General features: G+C 39.2%; 2 protein-coding genes across 2 annotated transcripts; one reads left to right on the forward strand and one right to left on the reverse strand.

Moving 5' to 3' along the window:
• Positions 1 to 818: 818 nt before the first annotated feature.
• LOC110044475 (U1 small nuclear ribonucleoprotein 70 kDa-like) lies at positions 819 to 13,818 on the reverse strand. Its single transcript, XM_020750028.2, has 11 exons — positions 13,512 to 13,818; positions 12,657 to 12,719; positions 12,259 to 12,313; positions 11,730 to 11,797; positions 11,503 to 11,565; positions 9,695 to 9,776; positions 5,084 to 5,185; positions 4,181 to 4,265; positions 3,073 to 3,282; positions 2,210 to 2,436; positions 819 to 1,492 (listed from the first exon to the last, which is right to left on the reverse strand). Exons 1-10 carry the CDS (start codon positions 13,653 to 13,655, stop codon positions 2,211 to 2,213), a joined length of 1,098 nt encoding a protein of 365 aa, XP_020605687.2. The 5' UTR covers positions 13,656 to 13,818; the 3' UTR covers positions 819 to 1,492; position 2,210.
• A 71-nt stretch (positions 13,819 to 13,889) lies between these two features.
• Positions 13,890 to 19,426, forward strand: LOC110044478 (uncharacterized). The gene is made up of 4 exons (XM_020750032.2): positions 13,890 to 14,055; positions 15,865 to 16,151; positions 16,828 to 17,143; positions 17,929 to 19,426. The coding sequence occupies exons 1-4, from the start codon at positions 13,899 to 13,901 to the stop codon at positions 18,888 to 18,890; spliced, it is 1,722 nt and encodes a 573-aa protein (XP_020605691.2). The 5' UTR covers positions 13,890 to 13,898; the 3' UTR covers positions 18,891 to 19,426.
• Positions 19,427 to 20,166: the final 740 nt, after the last annotated feature.

A 20,166-nucleotide genomic window follows, 5' to 3' on the forward strand; every position in this document is an offset into this window, starting at 1 on the left:
AAAAGATAGCCCTTCCCTCAATGCATTTTATTTTCTCGTGGTTTATAATTCCCAGAAAGATTGTAAATGGGTTTTAGAGACTCAAGGTCTGAGGTCCAAAGTGGCCACGTTCTTGCCGACTTTCACCGAAATTATTTAGAGGACGTACTTTCCGCAAACCGTCATATTTTGTTCCTTCAACAACAGCAACAACAAAACAACTTTCGAAACCACCTAAGGAAAATACAAGTGACTCATAACTAGAATTTATCGAAACATCTGTATTCAAAAACGAATTATCAGAGGCCAAATCGGAACAGATGATCTGTCACCGTTATAAATCAAGCCACTGTTAAAAAATCAACTCGTGGGAAGGTGGGGAGGGGAAACCTTTTTTCCCGCTTATAAAGGTGAATTATCGCGAACCAGAAACCAGCCCTTCGTTCAGCGTTTCTACGCTTGCTAGTTATTCAGCAGGTTTTAGAGCCACAGATTCTTGATGATTTTTGACTTGCGGGGGAATGGCATACAGTAGCTCACAGTAGCAACTTGGGATCATCGAGCTTCATACGAGCGCAAAAAAAGCGCAGTAATAGGCCAAGCTCGATAAATCAATATTCTAACATGGCTCAGAGGCTTTCAGAACAATATTCTACATTTGGTGGTTATTTCCTTTGTATCCAAGTCTCGTGCAATTTTGTCTTGAAAGCCTCGGAGCCATGTTAGAATATTGAGATATCGAACGTGGCCTATTGCAGTTTTCGCAGCTACAATTTCTACCAGACCCTACCATCTTGAGTCTTCGGCGTTTTGCTCAATGTGATAAGACAAGAGCAAAGTGGAGTCAACAGTTCTTTCGTATTTATTTAAACTCGGCGATTACATTCCAGTATGGTAAAAAGAGAACTAGCCATTTATGAACTAAAATATAAAATAAGATTAACTACCGAGTAATTATGTGACTGTAAAATTCGAGGAGTACGAAGATGCAGTATTAAATGATGCATGTTGTCTGAAATTGTCTCTAATGATAACTATTCACCGGAATGACAGTCGGGCTATTCATCATAAACAGCGACAATTTTGCCCAAACGGAAGAGAGAAAAAAGATACTTACATTACATTCTAAAAAAACAAACCTCAGCCTGCGACATAAGAGCCAATGAATGGGTAAACTTATTCACTTCCACAGCACTAAAACTATTTTAAGGATTATTTTTTAATCTCGAATTTCCAGTCGTTTACACAAATTTTGCTTTTAAAAGTGAACTAGCCTTTTTAAGTTGCAGGCATGAGGATTGCATGATCACCTAACTGGTAGCCTCTTTTGTCACCGTCATTTGAGTAGTCACACAATGCTCATAGAGAAACAGAGCTTTCGTGTCACACAACGAATCGACAACGGAATTTTCTAGCTAAGAACGTTAAGTGCAGGTGTTCAAGGTTTGTTTCTTGAGAAGGTTCTTGTGCGTAAAAGAGAACGGTCATTCCAGAGGTTGTCCTTCAGTAAAATCTGCAAAAAGAACAAAAAACCTGCGTGAGGGGAAAGCTTTTCTACATCACAAAACAAGTGAAAACAACTGGGGAGAATTTTGTAGCTTTAAGTCGTTAATTGAAGAGAGTAGAATTTAAATGATCTGCAAGCATTCTTATTAAGTATATAGGTGTGATCTCTTCCAGGCGTCTGGTTAGATGAAGAGCAACGCAACGAGATCAGAACAAAGAACGAAGAATGGGCAAAGACCCCCACCCCCATCCCACCCCCCCCTTTTTTCACTCGCATTTCATCATCACGCCACCCTCAACTAGCCGATCAACTAACCAGCCTAAATGTATGAAGTTCGTTGTTTGTAATCCAAGTTAATTTTCTCCATCCTTAACCATCCTTGTTCCTTTATGGTTTATTATTATCTCCTTGGTGTGTTTCTATCTTAGTAAACTACTATTTTCAGATATCCTTCAATTGAAAGGTCATTTTGTACATGGCCAAAATTACTCAAAATGCTGTGACTAAGCCCCTTAAATACTAAACATGAAGAAAAAGGACCAATTTCCATACATTAAAATTCAGCCAATAAACCTCAGTACAAGGCTCTGGGGAATAACTACAGAGTTTGTGGGGTTTATTCCCCAGAGCCTCGTGCTGAGGTCTACTGTGTTCGGCTGAATTTTAATATATCAAAATTGGTCTGTTAATTGAGAATTGGCACAACAAATCAACTGATCTTACCTCAGTCCACCATCTCCATATTGTTGTTGTCCATTTGGCTCTCGTTGTCATACTCTGGGTATTCACCATTTGGCTCTTCCTTGATTCTTTCTCCTTCACGATCACGGTCACGATCCCGATCACGCTCTTTGTCACGCTCTCTTTCTCGGTCACGATCCCCGCGATCACCACGATCACCACGATCTTTGTCACGGTCACGGTCACGATCACGCCGCCTCTCCCTATCCCTGGTGACGAAAAAGGATGTCACACAATCGTGTGTAAAACACTCATCAAAGACCCAAGGTCCAAGGCTTATTATTGATCGTTTTCACCCGACGTCATCAAGTTCTAAAATCCAAAACTAAAGAGCCACCAAAGTTTTTATCCTCATCAGGCATAAGATGTGCTACTGTTACATCTGCTGACAACTTTTCAGCTCAGTAGCGTGCTTCGTTTGGAAACCAGACCAATTCGAATTTCGGAGTTATGACGGTGCGTGACAGCTATGATCGCGTTTGTCGAAAAATAGATACTTATCTCGCGATGTTTAGCCTTTTTAGAAGTTAGAGCATTAGGAAAACTGTTCATTTACAGGTTTGTCCAGTACAGATAATCAGTCGCCAAGATAGCCAAAGTAAGTTCCAACATGGCGGCTCCTCACTGGGCTCTGTAAATTTGTGGAAAACGTTTCAACGAATATCTGAAGTTTGGGAAAAAGCACAGACCTAAAACTTGGAGAAGTGTCTTCTTTACATATCTTCTATAACATCACGATTTCGTGACTGATTGGTTTTTGATTTATCAACTTTTTTGATTGCGTGGCAGTGAAAACGATCTGTTCTTATCACAAAGATTGCATCAGAAAAATACCATTTTCTCACCTGTCACGGTCGCGATCACGATCACGGTCTTTTTCGCGTGATCTACTTCTGTGTTTCCGACGTTCCTTTTCGCGGTCACGGTCGCGGTCACGATCTCTGTCACGTTCCCTGTAACGTTCACGATCTTTATCACGGTCACGTTCCCTGTAACGCTCACGCTCGCGGTCTCGGTCACGATCTCCTCTGTCCCCCCTATCTCTTTCGCGATCCCTGCCAAGTGAAAGAATAGATGACAACAATTATAGAAGCTTGGTCGGTTGCGCAATTTTTTGGCAAAACTTATGCTGAAAAATGACTAGGAATCCACACATTTTCATAAAATAATTAACTAATCTTTGAATCCAAAGCAGGCCAGTCACTCGCCGTTAAGCGTTACTGTTTGATTATTTCACAGCTCTAAAACTGCACGAGCTATTCTGGTTCAATAACAGTGGAAAATGGTAATGTGTGGCTCCAAATTTTTGCGGGAGTTCTATTTCGCAGATCGGCGATTTTTTGTATTTTGCGGGAACTAATTTTTGCGATCGAGAAAGACTGGTTTTGCGAGCTGGTTATCAATTTTTGCGATTTTCAGAAACCCAAAGTCGAGTTTATTTGAAATACAACATTTTCGGCATATATTTGGTATTACACTAATCAGTCACTCTGTTACAATTACGTCTTGCCCCAGTGCGGCTGATAGTACTTTCAGACGAAACTTTTCCATAAACTTTTTCGCAGCTACACCTGTAGTGTACCATGGGCAATTTCACCGTTTTATTTAAATGTCTTTTTAAATAAATAGAATCAAGAAGATTCTACATAATAAGGTTTGCAACTAAAATTTCGCCGGTGGAACAAATGTTTGACGATAAAATTTTTGAGGGAACTTCCTTCTGCCGATCGCGGAAAAATACGGCAACAATCACAAAATTTAGAACCCGCAAAAATTTCTTGCCACACGGTAACGCATGAATATTGGCTTGGTAGCTGGCAGGACAGAAGCCTTGTTAAAAGAATAGCAAAAAAAATAATAAACTGCAGTGATAAATACTGGGTTGGGATCAGTTAGCATTGCAAACTGAAAGGCATTCAGCTTGTTAAGTGTCAGTAAACCAATGCTGCTTACTCGTATCTCTCTGTATTCTCCACGCGTCCTGAATGCTTGATGTTCTCATCTGGGCCACCAACACGAGTGCCACCGAGTCCTCCCCCTGCATAGAAAAAGACGTCCTTCAGTTTGGAAAGCATAACACTAGATTCCACTTTCTTTGAATGCAAAATTAATAGTTAGATGGTTCCTGGGCTAGGGTTTGGCTAAAAATTGTGCGTCCAGAAATTAGACTAGCTGGCAACTGACAGTATTATTTTGCTCCTTGCTCTCAATATTTTTTTAGAATTTAAGGTACTTGTCCCAGCAATATTTACAAGCAGCGGTTTATCGAGAGCTGGGCCATAATTAAGCATAGAGAAATTTGGCTCACAAAACTCGCCAGTCAGTGACGATAAGAAACGTGATGCTGTTTGTTTGGCCATTCAACTAAGTCTTACCAACCCCCAAGGGCAGATTACCACAAGCATTTGATTAAGTCTTCGACTAAGTTTGAGTCTTTCATTCTTGATATCACTTTTGATAAGGGAGTGAAATTCCCACAAAACAACAGCGTGGCCCAAAGGTCAGCACGTCTGACTCACAATCCAGTAGCCCAGGGTTCAAGTTCTGTTCTGACGACACCCTGGAATTTGTTTTATGGTGGTCCCAAGTTCAAAACCTCAGCCACGCTTGTAAATACAACTGGTTTGCCTCCGGCCAGTTGGGATTCTCAACACTTTTCTGTTCAAATTGACTTATTTGTTTCACTTGTTTGCTTGGCCCCATTAGCATTTGGGTTATAAACACTGCCAAGGGTAAATATAGGTCACTTATTTATTTTTTTTTTTTACATTTTACCCTGTCACCACTTCAAAACAATGTCAGAACTGTGTGAGAGTGGTAACTTTACAGTGTACATTTACATCACAGTAAACTCACCAAGTCGTCTTGGTTTCCATGTCTTGACTGTGCGACCTCTCTCCACGTCCACAACAATCCTCCTGCCGTCGATCTTCTTTCCATCAGCATGCTTGTAAGCAGCTGCAACACAAACACAAAACAAGTGCAAATGTTAATAATGTCAGATTATTAGTGGAATAATGTGTATAGCAGTTTCAAGGGATGCATGACACTTACCTGAATACATCACTGGCAGAGACAATATTGACCTTGCAGACTTACAAGTCTTGCATACAACAATGTGCAACAAATATTTTTCTTTAAAAAACCAGACCATTTTTGCCTGCATTTTGCAAGCTGGCAGCTTTTATTTCAGTAGAAGAAAGAACTTTTTTTCACCAGAACTGTATTGTTTTTATTTTTTTCTTCAAAATGAGTCAATATAGTCTTTGCCATTGATGTCACACCTATCACTGCCAATTAACTTACCAACCAAGTGCACCCATGTCACCATTTTTTTATGGGCCTGGGTTGTTCCCTTCTTTATACAATTTGCGTTGTCTCTTAAGTGCAGTCGCATCTCAAGTCATTCAGATCATGAGAAGCTCACATAAAGAGCCTTGAACTTGAGGGCAAGTATGGCCAGAAGTTGCATAATTTATTGAATCCAAAATTTATTGCATCACTTTGTGGAATTATCATTACACTACATTCACTTTTCTATAAGCCACTACTGAATTAAATTCAGAAAAACAGAAAAATTCTGTATAACTGAAGGTTGACTGCATGATAGCGTGGATAAGCTGCTTTACCTCAAAATAATTTCAAGGGTTTATCACCTAAAGGACATGCTGCTTCCCAAAAAATGAACAAAGTGGGTCAACATCAGTTCAACTGCAACACTTAGGTACATTAGGTTGAAATTTCCTGGCAGCACTTCCCACTGCAGGAAACGGAATTAAGTCAAGGTTGAATACTGACAGAATTGTCAAGCTCTAGAACTCATTACATCTAAGAAACTTGATGATGACTACAAGAAAGATACAGTCATATAAATGGGTACAGGTATTTGAAAATACCTTTCCTCTGTAATATAATATACCTAGTGTACTGACACGTTACAGCTGTACTAATGCAGACTTTCTCTCCTCATTTGTAAAGGGTGATTTATACAATAATTTTAAGATTTTCAAGTGACAACAAGGGGAAAAATTGTTTTCAATTTCCTGCAAAAAGACGCCAGGAGCAAGAAGTTGTACAAAGCCCACAAGAACATTTTACACCAACATACACTGCCAAAGAACCCTGGTTTTCATTCATTATTAATTTCTCTGGATTTGTTTACTTTCCATCCCAAGTTAAAAATCTGATTACCAAACATTTCTGTCAGTTCAGAGAATTTGGTGATAAATCATAGACTATGAGCAGTCCCTCTCTCGCTTAGTTTGTCATGTGTAACATGAAAGAAAATTGTGAGTAAAAAAATATGAGATCGAGTGCAAGATTGCGCTTTTCACGCCTTCAGGATTTTGGGTGGCGATTTTTCTCTTGCAGTTTTCTTTTGCATCATACACCACACGCTAAGTGAACGAGGGATTACTTGTAGTCTACATACATCAAAACAAAATCTCCTAGCTGACAAAATGTGTTAACTTATTGTCAGACAACTGCAAGGAATTCAAGGCGATGAAAAAATATGAAGTGTAAGAATACTCACACTCTTGCCAGGTCCTAACTGAACCAACATTACTCGGCAAAGAGTGGTGACATTCATTGCTCTCCAGTAGTGTGCGTGTGTCACTGGAGTTCCTTACCAGCACAGCCAGTGACCTCACCAAGGGAAGCCAATCAAAGGGCCTACCCCTGCCCTCTAAAAAATCTTTCTTTGGGTCAATTGAATACAGGGCATGCTAGTGATAACAGGCAATGAGAGTTTGAAATTAACTTTTTTTGGAAATAAAGAAGAAACCAACGGTAGTGTGAAAAGTTGACAACCATTTAACAAAGAAATTTCAGTCATGTTATTAGCAAAGAGTAAAAACAATTTGTTAATGTATCCATAGAGTTATGGCAACACAAGATAACTCAACTATGGAAACTATGAATGCAATTTTTCCCAGAAAAGTACCTTAACACGGAGCCAAAAAATTATACATGTAAGGTACTTGGAAGCAAATTGCTAATTGGCTTCCCTTGGTAATACTCACCCGAGAGAATATTTAATTAATAGTTATTAAAAAAATCAATATTAGGCAATGACACTGTGCTGCAATTGGATTCAATGTTGGTTTAAGTGCAGTTTCAAAAGCCAAGCACGATGTTGCATTGCAGCTTATCGCAAGAGAAACTGAAAGCTCCTTTCCAGAATACAGTTATGCTGCACCTGCCTATATTGTCAAAGTTAACACTTTAAACTTTCATCTTCCAGTTTCCAGTGCAGCTTAACAGTCCAATTTATTTGTTTTAAAAAAACATAATAATGTCCTTCGCACGTTGTAGCCTGCATGGCAGGTTTCACACCTGTTTCCCCTTTATTTTACTTCCCCAATAGCCCACCATATGGTCTTAACACTTAGAAAACCAACTCTTTTATGTTCTTGTCTCAGTGAAATACAAACAACCCTCTTGGTATCATTTTTGGAACCAAATACTAGTTTGTTGGCCAATGTTGTTATCAGAATGCTCCTATATGACTTATGGTCACCAGAAATCCCCTCTTTAACAAAAAGTATCCCAGCTTGATCCTTTACAAGAAAATTTCAGTAAAAAGAATATTTGTGTTGCTTTTGTATAAGTGTTGCTTGGATGTTTCACTGTTTCAGATTTATTTTGCTTTGAAGGCTTTTATGTTCTACAGTACCTTTTCAGCTCACCAAAACTTGTCACATGTTGAAAGAAAATTAATTTCCAATCATTATGTAAGCCTTTCTTTCACTCTTCTACATTCCAGTGCAATTGTTTTATAGGAATAGGGTTAAATGTTCTTTTTGTTGACATCCAAATGAACTAAATTGCCCAAAGATCAATTTGAACTCAAGTATTTTGAGTTGAAAAAGTGAAGTTTTACCTGTTCGACACCTATACCCACCATTTTACCTGATTATCTTTCAGGACAATTCAAGAGTATTGGGAAAAGTTAACCAAGTACTGGCTCATCAAAGACTACTCTCACTTTCATGTGATGGTGAGTGATAAAGTATTCACTGCAAGATTCGATCAAAAGAGCCAAACTTAGTAAAGACGTCAGACAAACCTCTGCTTACCAGGACTTTCCAGAGCTTTACACCTAGATCACAACTTAACCAGGTTCTGGGGTGCAAAAAATGCCCACAACAGGTAGAAAGCTTAAAACAAGCAAGGTGATTGATTGTCCAATGCAAGAAATAGCAAAGGTTTAAATCTACTGGACCACAAGTAGATGGCATTATTAAGGGAAATAGAACAAAAACAGCTTTCCTTGAAGCTGGATGTGATTCAAACTTTATAGAGAATTTTTAGGTTTACTGGCCCTTTTCTTAGAAAAAAAAAGACTTCATGTTTTTAATTTCCTAGGAGTACTTTATGCTCCCACAGTTTTATTTGATGAATAAAATATGACATTATAGCATTGTAAATTCAGATAACTCTCTGAACAAAAAAATCAATCCATTATCTTTTACACAAACTTAAACCAGCCCAGCCAATTTGATAACTCTAAATTTATTCTCATTAGCAAAAATTGTGTGCCAATGTTGAGACAATAAATGTATTTTACAGGACTACTACTGTTTTTATTGAACATTTTTCAGTGTTATTTCAAAAAGTGAGCCAAACAAAATGAAAACTTCTTCACAAAGGCTAAACTAAAACTGCAACGACCTTAAACTGAAAGCCCAACTTTTAGAGTGGGTGGTCTGGTGTAATAATGTGTCAAAGACAAAGAATCACACCGATGTACTTGTATAATATAATTTACATGTACTTAGAGAACAAAGCAAGACTACTATTGCAACCATTACCATTGTACCTTGAGTCAGACCTTCTTATAGCCATTTTGTACCTGGTACAGCAGTGCAGTCTTCACTTAGAAATGTGTCCTCACCAAAAAGACATCACTTTTGTTTTTATCCCAAATACTCAGATATGAACAAGTATATTTAATCAAAAATAACAAGTATTGTATTGGTTTTCAAAGTTATGTGAAATCAGGAGTTCAATCATACTTTCAGTGACAAACAAAGTCTTATTTTGGGCAATCTTTTTTGAAAATTTCTTCTTTAAAATTCTTTTTATTTTGGGCAATTTTCCTGTCTGTAGACTATTTGGCACATCTGCACACAATCATAACACAGATTCATTTTCTAACAGGACACTGCTTGGCCAAATTCAACAATTATTCTAGTAGCCAAAGAAGTTTAAAGACATAAACTTTACAATTCCTGTTAAACTTGGGATAGGGAACTTTTTCCAGGCTGATCAATCCTAAAAGGGATTTTTTGCTTGGAGGAAGCCACGAGAGTCAGTCTTTTGAACTGAACTGAGATCACATAGTTTTGAAAACCACTATCAAATTGAGCTCTCAAGCTCTCCTAAGATAACTTTTAAGTGTTTATTTTCAAGTCTAAGCTTTCATTTAAGTTTAATACTCTTTGAATATCTTTGGATACATACCATGCATGTCCCGCTCATGTTCATATTCAATGAATGCATAACCTCTGGGTTTGGTGTTGTTTACATTATGGACAATATGGATCTGTCAACAAAACAGCAAAAAGAAACCGGTAAACCATACGCACTTAGCACAACCCAGTGGCCTACCATTGGCAAAATCACACTCTCATGTGTTATATAACTAAGTATACATTTACTCTATTGGTGATGAATTTAACCTCTTTTATACTAGTTTTCTTTTTATCCCAAAATTAATGTACAATATCTAATTAAAGGGCATATAATTAGTTTACTATATCCACAGGCGGCCCAGACGTTGAATATGATTAATACGTGACATTATTCTGTTGGCGATTGCGTTACAATTTTAGCCGTTTTTAAGACAACGTATGAGAATGCTTCGAAAATTACTCTAAATGCTACGTGTAGAAAACAATTTGAATAAAATGGCTTACCTTGTGTTTGCATTGCGTTATTTTGATGTCTCTGAGTTCCTGGAGGTGGTTTCGAGCCATTTAGGCAAGTTTTACTTTCTGGCGGTTTGCTTCCCCTAAAGAGAAACGAAAGGCGGGCAACCCACTGGCCCAACGGCCCGCACTCAAAGCTCTGTAAATTCCACAAAAATGGTCTAATCTTGTCAAAATTGCCTCATGGCAGCCGTCGATAACTCTTCTTCCCATTCGCTTTCTCCCAAGGTTCCAAAGTTTATCTTAATCGCCCGAGAATCGCTGGTTTTCCAGCTCTTGTTTTCCATTTCTGCTCCGTCTCGATCCGTAACCGATTATCTTGGGCACAGGATTTGAATTTTTAGCTTAACGACCGTGCCATCGTGACAAAGTCGCCTCCAGCCGTCGAGAGGCACGGGGCATTTTTTGATCATGCAAATTGCACCGTGCCACAGTGTTAACTGAAATTAGGGCCTAAAAGCATTGTTAACTGCAAAAATACAAGAAGCAAACAATGTTCAGCTGAATTTAGCACCTAAAAGCAATGTTAACTGCAGCGAGAGATGGCAACGAGTAACTGACCAATTCCCCGTGCCTCTCGACGGTTGGAGGCGACTTTGTCACGATGGCGCGGTCGTTAAGCTAAAAATTCAAATCCTGTGCCCAAGATAATCGGTTACAGATCGAGACAGAGCAGAAATGGAAAACAAGAGCTGGAAAACCAGCGATTCTCGGGCGATTAAGATGTTGGAACCTTGGGAGAAAGCGAATGGGAAGAAGAGTTATCGACAGCTGCCATGAGGCAATTTTGACAAGATTAGACCATTTCTGTGGAATTTACGGAGCTTTGAGTGCATGCCGTCACGCCAGTGGGTCGCCCGCCTTTCGTTTCTCTTTAGGGGAAGCAAACCGCCAGAAAGTAAAACTTGCCTAAATGGCTCTAAACCACCTCCAGGAATCCAGAGACATCAAAATAACGCAATGCAAACACAAGGTAAGCCATTTTATTCAAATTGTTTTCTACACGTAGCATTTAGAGTAATTTTCGAAGCATTCTCATACGTTGTCTTATAAACGGCTAAAATTGTAATGCAATCGCCAACAGAATAATGTCACGTATTAATCTTATTCAACGTCTGGGCGCCCTGTGCTATATCGTGCCCTTTCCACTTTCCTATCACTGCACTTTATTTTAACACTGCTGTATTCAAATTGTCAAGTGGAAAAATTAAAAAATACAAAACACAAGTTTATACAAAATCACATTCTTATTGGCTTTGCAGATGTACACATTTGTAAGCACTATCAAAACTATGATAGAATACTTTCAAATTATGTAAAATGTAGAACATTATCACTCACTCTTTTGATTGGCCCGTAGAGCTCCATCTCTCGTCTGAGTTTAGATTCAGAGGTATCATAATTCTATAACAAATATGAGCAAAAATACATGTAGATATGACTTTACATCTCCAAAAGAACAACATAAAAATTAATGGGCTCATCTTGTGATTTAGTGGGGCTCATCGTGTGATTTAAGAATATGAAGGATCAATAATACAGTGAAGAAGTAAAGATTGTCTACATACAATTCTTCCCACAAAAAGTGTCCTGAATGCATCAGTTCCCACTGCATTAGCATCATTATGAGGGTCCCCTGCAAAAAGAGTCCAACATGAATACATTTAGTATGGCCAGAATTTATTACAAGAGGTAAAAAGCTGAGCTTGCAGCATTTGATCCTTGTGGTATCTTTATAGGTAACGTCTGCTTACAAGCCAAGTGGCCCTAGTCAGGTTGGTGCTTATCTCCAGTTTCTATAGCATGAAATGACTAAGAGTATTTCTACCCCTCCCCTCCCGTACTGGATGGGATGCTAGCCCATCCCAGGGCTACCCCCAGCATTAAATTTCCCAGTACCCATTTATGTACCTGGGCGAGAGAGGCACTGTGAGAGTAAAGTGTCTTGCCCGAGAACACAACACACTGTTCCTGGTCAGGGTTTGAACCCAGACCACTTGATCTAGAGGCGAGCACACTAACCATGAGGCCGCCGCACCTCCACTATCTTTATAGGACTGTAGATGAAACTTGGCAAAGGCAAATATCAACACTTACATTGTTCTATCTGGTCTTCTTGAAACTTTGTTGTGCGCTCAATTTTTTCCTTCCTCTGAAATGAAAATGCCATTGAGATCAAAACTGGGAATGGTAATAAACCACAGTTTTAGGCTGATTTTGAATTGGAAGCTTTAGGGTAATCTACAAGGGATTTCTATTAAAAACTGTACCCTTTTATTATTTTCAGGGCATAAATTTTGATCAACATTGTAATAACTTACAGCTCACTACATAAATCTGTGAACTTGGGAAGCGAAAATAACGAAAAATGTACATATAGGCCTCCTTTCTTGTCTCTCACATGAATATGTTCTCTGGAACTTCAAGTAAAAAGAGAAGAAACACAGCCCACTCTCTTTCACATTGTATACATTTATTTATAAAAGCTACTTTACCTTTCGTTCAGTTTTTTCATCCCTTGTTTCTCCTCGGGTTGGTGGGGGAGTTAAGTTAGGATCCTTTAAAAACAACGAAGATCAGAATTGTTTACATCTGAAACTAAAGACATGATCATGTCCAGTAGAACTTCGCTACCTTGAGCTTGGTTATCCTAAACTTCCTGCTAGCTATCTGGAACTCAAATTATTTTCCCTTGAATATACTTTTCAGTCATTTACTATTGGCTACCTTGAACTCCCGTTATCTTGAACTTGTTTCATTTTCTTTGCAGGTTCGAGATCAGATAGCCAGTTTGAACTGTAACATATAACTGGTTACTATGTGTTAAACCACTGAAAGGTTTTGAATGTGATATGCTTGTAGTTGATGTGATACTAAAACAACAAACAACATTCCAAGATTTTTAACTTACAGTTGTTTTGTTTGGTTTCAACTGACACGATCTTTGATATATACAAGACACAAGCTTTCACAAATCGAACTAGTTTGATATTCCACATTTTGAGGGTTCATTTGGTCTATAAGGAAATTATTCATCTTTGTACGTTGCAATAAAAAAATCTATTATAAAAAACAATGTGTAAAGAGTAGTTTTTATTTAAGTTTGAAAATTCATAAACACCTGCCATATTCACACTAACCCTAATTAACTGACTATGAGCTCAAACTAAAATTGATGTAACTTATTTCTTTAGAGATCATCTGATCGATTTACCAGGATCTGATTAACGCCACACACCACACCGATGGCTTGTGGCTACGAAATCAACCCTGTTTTACTTAATCAGTTCAAGATCACACTATTGAGAACACTTTCCTATGGTAAAACAAGTTGCAAACAAGCTCCTTACCTCAAATTCTCTGACATACGTTGCAAGGCCGCTGTAAGGCCATGGTCGTTTCAACCAAGCTGGTTTATCCAAAGGTGCTAGGTAAGGAATCGGATCGCGTGGAGCGAATAATGCCAGCAAATTCGGCGGCAAAAAGGCCGTCATTGTCCTTCCAACGAATTTCCTATGAGCTCACGGTAAATTATAACCACTACTATTCAAAAACGAGTAGAAATTCAGTTCCGAAATTCAACGAACCGCCGTGAAGAACGCACCGCAATGTTTCATGTGCTTCACGAGGAGCTCGTCGAGGACTATGGGAGAAATACAAAACGCATTGTGATTGGTTAACAGATCGTCGTCCAATCAAATTCTGTGTTAGTTCTTCATCGTCTCACAGTTTTCAAGATGGCCGACGAACAGAGAGCGCTTGGTCAATTAGTAAACGTTAATATTCGCAATGGACTACAGTTTTTCAATAGGATTGATGACTTGACAGTCTCAAATGTTGGATTAGCTGCACGTGAAGGTGACGAGGAAACACTAAAACAGCTTCTTGCTCTTGGTAAGTATTTTAGCTTTTGTACTATGCGATCGAGTATGTGGACCGGTGGCCCTGTTGTTCAAAAGATAGATAACGCTATTCACCGTTTAAAAAACTATCCATATGCATTATCTTATTTTCTGTTTTTTTTTTTCTGGATAGCGATTTATTCGGGAAATAGTGTTATCCATCCCTTGAAGAAACTGGGACCTGATATTAAAATTAAAATAACGCTGTGTTTCTATGTCCGGCAGCCGGACAGGTTTTTCAAAATACTCCGTGTCCGGCAGTCAAAATTTTTTTTTTTTTTTAATTTCAGTTAACAATGTCAAATCCTTGTTTATATGGCTGAATACTAATTTTGGTGAGCCCGGCACCCGGTATATCAGGATTTATAACGTAGACTATTATAAAGTGACCGGCAGTCAAAACGTTTGAATAGCAAATATCCAGTTAGCCTAAAAAGCACTGTGGTTAGCCTAAAAAGCACTCCAGTTAGCCTTAATAGCTCTCCGGTTAGCCTGTGTATGGTTAACTTTCAATAATGCTAAGGGTAACCTTATAAATAATTAAAAATCCGAAATTTGCCGGCCGGTTGCTGTGGTGCAGTGGTCGTGAGTATCGCTTGCCATGTCAGCAACCCGGGTTCGATTCCCCTTGGGGTCGCGTGTCCTAGAGTTCTTTTTACAGGGTTTTACTTTATAAAAAAATTCTAAAAAGACTAACTGCCAGACATGGAGTATTCTAAAAAAACCTGTCCCACTGCCGGCCATGTAGCCACAGTGTTATTATATTCTACATCATTGGCTAGACTGTAGAATACCAGGCCACTCATTTACATCTCACTGAATTTGAATGGTTCCTTTTGTTTCTATATCCTTCATTCTTAGAAGCACTGAGGGATATGCAAATAAGTGGCCCAGTATTGTAAATCGCTTTGGCATTATCTTGAATTACATAAAACCGCATACACCACTACAAATTAAACTACAGATTAGAGACAAAGTCTGTACTCTTTTTCACCGCGTAGACTTGCATTATTTTGCTATTTGTATGGGATTCTTTGACTATGATGACGATTTATTTTGATCTATTAGTTTATTAGCTAAAGCAGTCCTATATATTCAGCAATGAATTTGGACTTACATGGTACATAAATAAATAAATAAATAAATATGTAATAGTGAAGCTTCATCAAGAATCACCTAGGGCCTTTCTTATAAAGTGATGTTGAAGAATAACGAGTGCAGAATACCTGGCCCAACCATTTACATGTGTCGGTTTGCTTTGAAGAACGAGGTATATAACAATAGTTGCTATTCTTATTCAATGAGATGCAAATGGCTGGGCCAGGTATTATGCATGCTTTCAAAGAATAATCAACTGTGTCATGACAACTTATCAAATGAATAGACTTAGTGTAACTATATAAACAAGTACAACACTCTTTATTCCTAATTAGAACATTTCAGTCAATACTGCAAGGTTATGATAGCACTCTTGCTTTTGTCAACTTCTCGTTCATATAACTCTTCTATGGCTCTTATCGTAGGAGACACTGGAGACCTTTGTTTTAGAACTAATGCAACAATAATAAAATTGAAAATATAGAAGATCCATTGCCAAAAGGAATCATAATAAAATTTAAAATCGTTCTCAGGCTAGAAGGATATAAAAAAAACACCAGCTTTGACTGCCTTAACTACAGCCTTCAAAGGGCAAAAACTGTAGCTAAGGCAGTTGAAAGCTTGTGCTTTTTATATACTTCTACCTAGAGAATGATTTTAGATTTTATTCTTACTACTGAAAAATATCCACTATCTTTCTCAGGATCTCCCTGTGATGTATCTGACAACCGTGGCTGGTTCCCTCTTCACGAGGCAGCTGCCACTGGACAAACTGGCTGTCTAAGAAGCTTGTTAGAACACAAAAGTGAGGACATCATTAATTCAAAAGCTTACAGTGGCGAAACTGCTCTTTTCTTGGCAGCTGTGAGTGGTCATGCTGAGTGTGTGAAAGCGCTCATGGACTTTGGAGCTGATGTGAATATAATGAATGACGAGGAAGTGAGCTTGCTTGTAGCTGCTGTCAAAGGAGGCAATTTAGAATGTTTTCAGGTTTGTTTTTTGTGTGATTCAGTGCTTTTTAAATTAATTTTTGACATGCAGATACTACAATATAACAATTACAAATAACTTAACTCTACTATACAATAATTGGAGGCACAGTGGCCTCATGGTTAGTGCACTTGTCTCTGGATCGAGCGGTCCAGGTTCGAGCCCTGGCCGGGGACACTGTGTTGTGTTCTTGGGCGAGACACTTTACTTTCACAGTACCTCTCTCCACCCATGTGTATAAATGGGTATCGGCAAATTTAATGCTGGGGGTAACCCTGCAATGGACTAGCATTCCATTCCAGTCCTGAGAGGTGGATTTCAGTGGATCCAGGCAAATGTTTCAGCAGGGCTGTGGAACTGTTATTATTGTGACTGAATGATATTTTCAAATCACATTGAAAGATCATAATAGCAAATAAACACATCTATAATGAGACTAAACTAATCAGTAATCAGAGGAATCATTGAGTAATCAATGAATAAATCAGTTAAGTCTTTGATTGTTGTCTGTAATTGAAGACAGAACACTTTGTGTTATCTCAGCACAGAGTAAGTAGATGGTGAGTTTTGCTTCTTGTCAGATCTTCCAGAGAAATCTGCTCTGAAAAGTACAAACTAGAGATGTCTATATAGCAGGAGTGTTAATTTGTTTATTTTTTTTAAAAACGTTTTATAGATTTTCTTGACCTCCTGTGGTTTGGATGTAAACAGTCAGGATGTAGGCGGTTGGAGTGCATTACATGAAGCAGCATATGCTGGCCGTGAAGACTTGATAGAACTACTTCTTTCCTCTGGTGCAAATATAAACATACAGAACACTGATGGGGCCACACCTATATTTACTGCCACACAATATGGAAAAGACTATTGCTTGAAATTATTGTTGAAAAACGGAGCCGATATAAACTTATTGACTGTGGACAATGCCTCACCTTTGTTCATTGCTGCCCAGGAGGGCTTGACAAGTTGTATTAATATTCTTTTGGGTGCTAGTAAGTATTTATTGTTTTATACTTGCACATGGCAGACGCTCTTTAGGCTGATCAGTTTTCACACAATCTTCCTCTAACAATTAGGTCGTGTTCTAGGTTCGTTTCAACTGCAACATGTTTGGGTTGAGGTGTTTGACATATCTCAATAGAACACTTTTCCAACCATTTTCCGTTGAATTGCACTAACTCCTGGAAATACTCCTTGATGCAACATAATCGCACAAGTGCTTTTTCAACCATTCCAACCTGGTTTGAGGCCAGTTGAAAAAGTTGATCAACCAAACTAGCTGACAACGGTTTTACCCCAAATTATTGCACACGAAAAAACTTAACCAACCCAACTAACCAGAGACGGTCGATCCCTATGGAACACGACCTCAGTGTTCAGATTATGCAAGATCAAGGTTTTTCTTTCCCATTCGAGAGCCTAAGTTCTAAATACCACCCTAATGTTACTGAACATTTGCAAGAGATGAATTTAATGCAAAGAGAAAATACATTCTTTGAAATAGTTTGTCCAGGGAAATTTTGTAGAGAAAACAGTGCAAAGGTCATTAGCCAAGATGTAATTTTTGATTTAACGATCCTTTTGTGTGTTATTCCAAATATGAATTGTCAGAGATGGCAGTTTGTTGGGGACTGGGTCAAATTTATATTCTGATAATGATCTGTTGTTTCCAGGTATTTTTCATGTTGGCATGCGTGAAACTTTTTTGGAGTGATAAGATGTCAAGATTTTATGGCTTAAAGAGAAAATTCAGGTTTTGCTTCTGTTTTTTTTCTAGGGGCAGACCCGGAAGCACGCGTCATCGATGGGGCAACACCACTGCACGCTGCCGCAGAACGCGGGCACTACGAGAGTATTGAGATTCTTTTAGACGCCGGAGCTAACGCACGCGCAGAGACCAACCCCGAAAAAATCACTCCACTGCACCTGAGCGCCCAGGAAGGTCACTACAGATGCATGGAGCTGCTTCTATCTGAAGGTGTTGAGGTGGATGCCGCAACAATGAGTGGAAACATGACCCCGATATGCCTAGCTTCCCAAGGACACGCAGAGTGCACCAAGCTACTGTTAGACTGGGGGGCAAATCCCAACCACGTATATGAAGATGTGGACGTGTTACCCAAGACACCGCTGATGGTTGCGGTGGAAGGCGACAGCGTTGATTGCGTGAAGATCTTGACGGAGGGCGGAGCGGATGTGAACGGAGCCACGTACACGTCGCCGTTGATTCTCGCCGCGCAGAATTCGTCGTGCGACTGCAGCAAGATCCTGCTGGACTTTGGCGCTGATCCGAACTTCACAGACCGAGGAAAAAACACAGCGCTTAGCATAGCTGTGACGAGATTCTCTTACGGACACAGTTACAATTCGTTCGAAACGCAATTAGAACACATCAAACTTCTACTCAAGCGCGGAGCAAACGTCGATCAGCTTCACGAAGGAGTTTGCGTAGTGTTTAGAGACCCTTTTGCTATGCCAGCACTGAGACCAGAGCTACTTAAATTGTTGTTAGAGTTCGAGGGGAACAGGCCCAGCACGCGCGAGTTATGCCGCGCGAATTCGCGCGCGTTGCGTCCCGGCTGGAGTAAACTAGTGCGGTTGACAAGCTCGCCGCGGTCATTACAACATTTTTGCCGCCTCGTAATCAGAAAGAGAGTTGACAGCAATAGGGTACAAAGACTCCCTGAACTGCCTGTTCCGCCATCTTTGATACAGTACTTGATGTATTCCGACTTGTAATAGCGACTGAAGTGCTAATCTTGTGAGTGTTTGTGGAAACTTTAAACTGTATTTGGAGTTGAAATGACGAGCTTCCTTAAAAACAGGAAAAAAAAAACGATCGTAGTGTGATTTCTGAATTATTTTAACAAAGCGGCTACGTCACGGTTTGCCATCTTGAAAAGTTTAGCCTAAATTTTTCAAGTTCGTCATTTGTTATCTGTGTCAATCTTCTCCATCCTCAACCATCCTTGTTCCTCTATGGTTTATTATTATCTCTTTGGTGTTTTTCTACCGTAAAAAACTATTATTTTCAGGTCTCCTTCAAAGGTAATTTTGTAAGCGGCCAAACTGACTGAAAATACCATGACTGAGCTCCTTAAGTAAAACTGGTTTTGGTACAAACGCGATTTAAAGCGCCGTTGAACCAGGCAATTTAAAAATTTGTCCCGCAACTTTTGTTGCAACAAATGTTGCACAATTATTGCCAAGTGTAACATCCCTTAAAAATGGAGATGTCTCAACGTTCTCGCTGTAGCAAGCTTTGCAGAAAAGTACAATCGTGTTCTACTATAACGCAGCAGCATTTTTCGAGTGTTGCGCTCTAGAGGGGTTGCACCAAGCAACTTTCTCTTCAGCTTTTCTGGTTAACGAGACGGCTCTTTAACGAACATGTTCTGAGGAACCCAAATGTCTATGGTAATTGATCCTTATTTCTTTAATTTCTCTAGTCTGAAATGTCCGACATCTTCTCGTCCCAGTCCCCGAGAGGCGTGCGAGAAGCCGTCTGACATTTCATAAATGGCTGCCAATTAAAAATTCTCTTGCAAGCATTAAAATAAGCCCAACTAACTCCGTTTTTGAGTTGATAATTTTAAAAGACTGTTAACTCTCAAACGAGGTTAGTTGGGCTTATTTAAATGCTTACGAGAGAATTTTCAATTGGCAGCCATGATAGGGTCTATAACAACTACACACCCTGAGTGATGTGAAGGATTGAAAGGGAGTGACGCGTACCATTTACAAGGTTCTTTATTATTAGAAAAACAAGAACACAGACAATGCCCCTGGCACAAAGAACAAAAGAGGTGCAGATTAACGAACGAATCAAAATACACGTATTAAAGTTATGCAGATCAATCCATGCAAAGAACTACTAAGCTACATTTTTCGCCAGGCTTTTTGTCGATCCGAGTATGTCCGAGCCGCAAAGAGAATAGGCCCGGGTTGTGACCAGCAGAAGAAAAGCAGAAGCCTGGACACGAGCCTGCTTTCCTCTTTTTCTCTCTCCACTGGA

This window comes from Orbicella faveolata, unplaced genomic scaffold (genome assembly GCF_042242905.1).
Source record: "Orbicella faveolata isolate gen_17 unplaced genomic scaffold, um_ofav_v1 contig_2, whole genome shotgun sequence".
NCBI lineage: Eukaryota > Metazoa > Cnidaria > Anthozoa > Scleractinia > Merulinidae > Orbicella > Orbicella faveolata.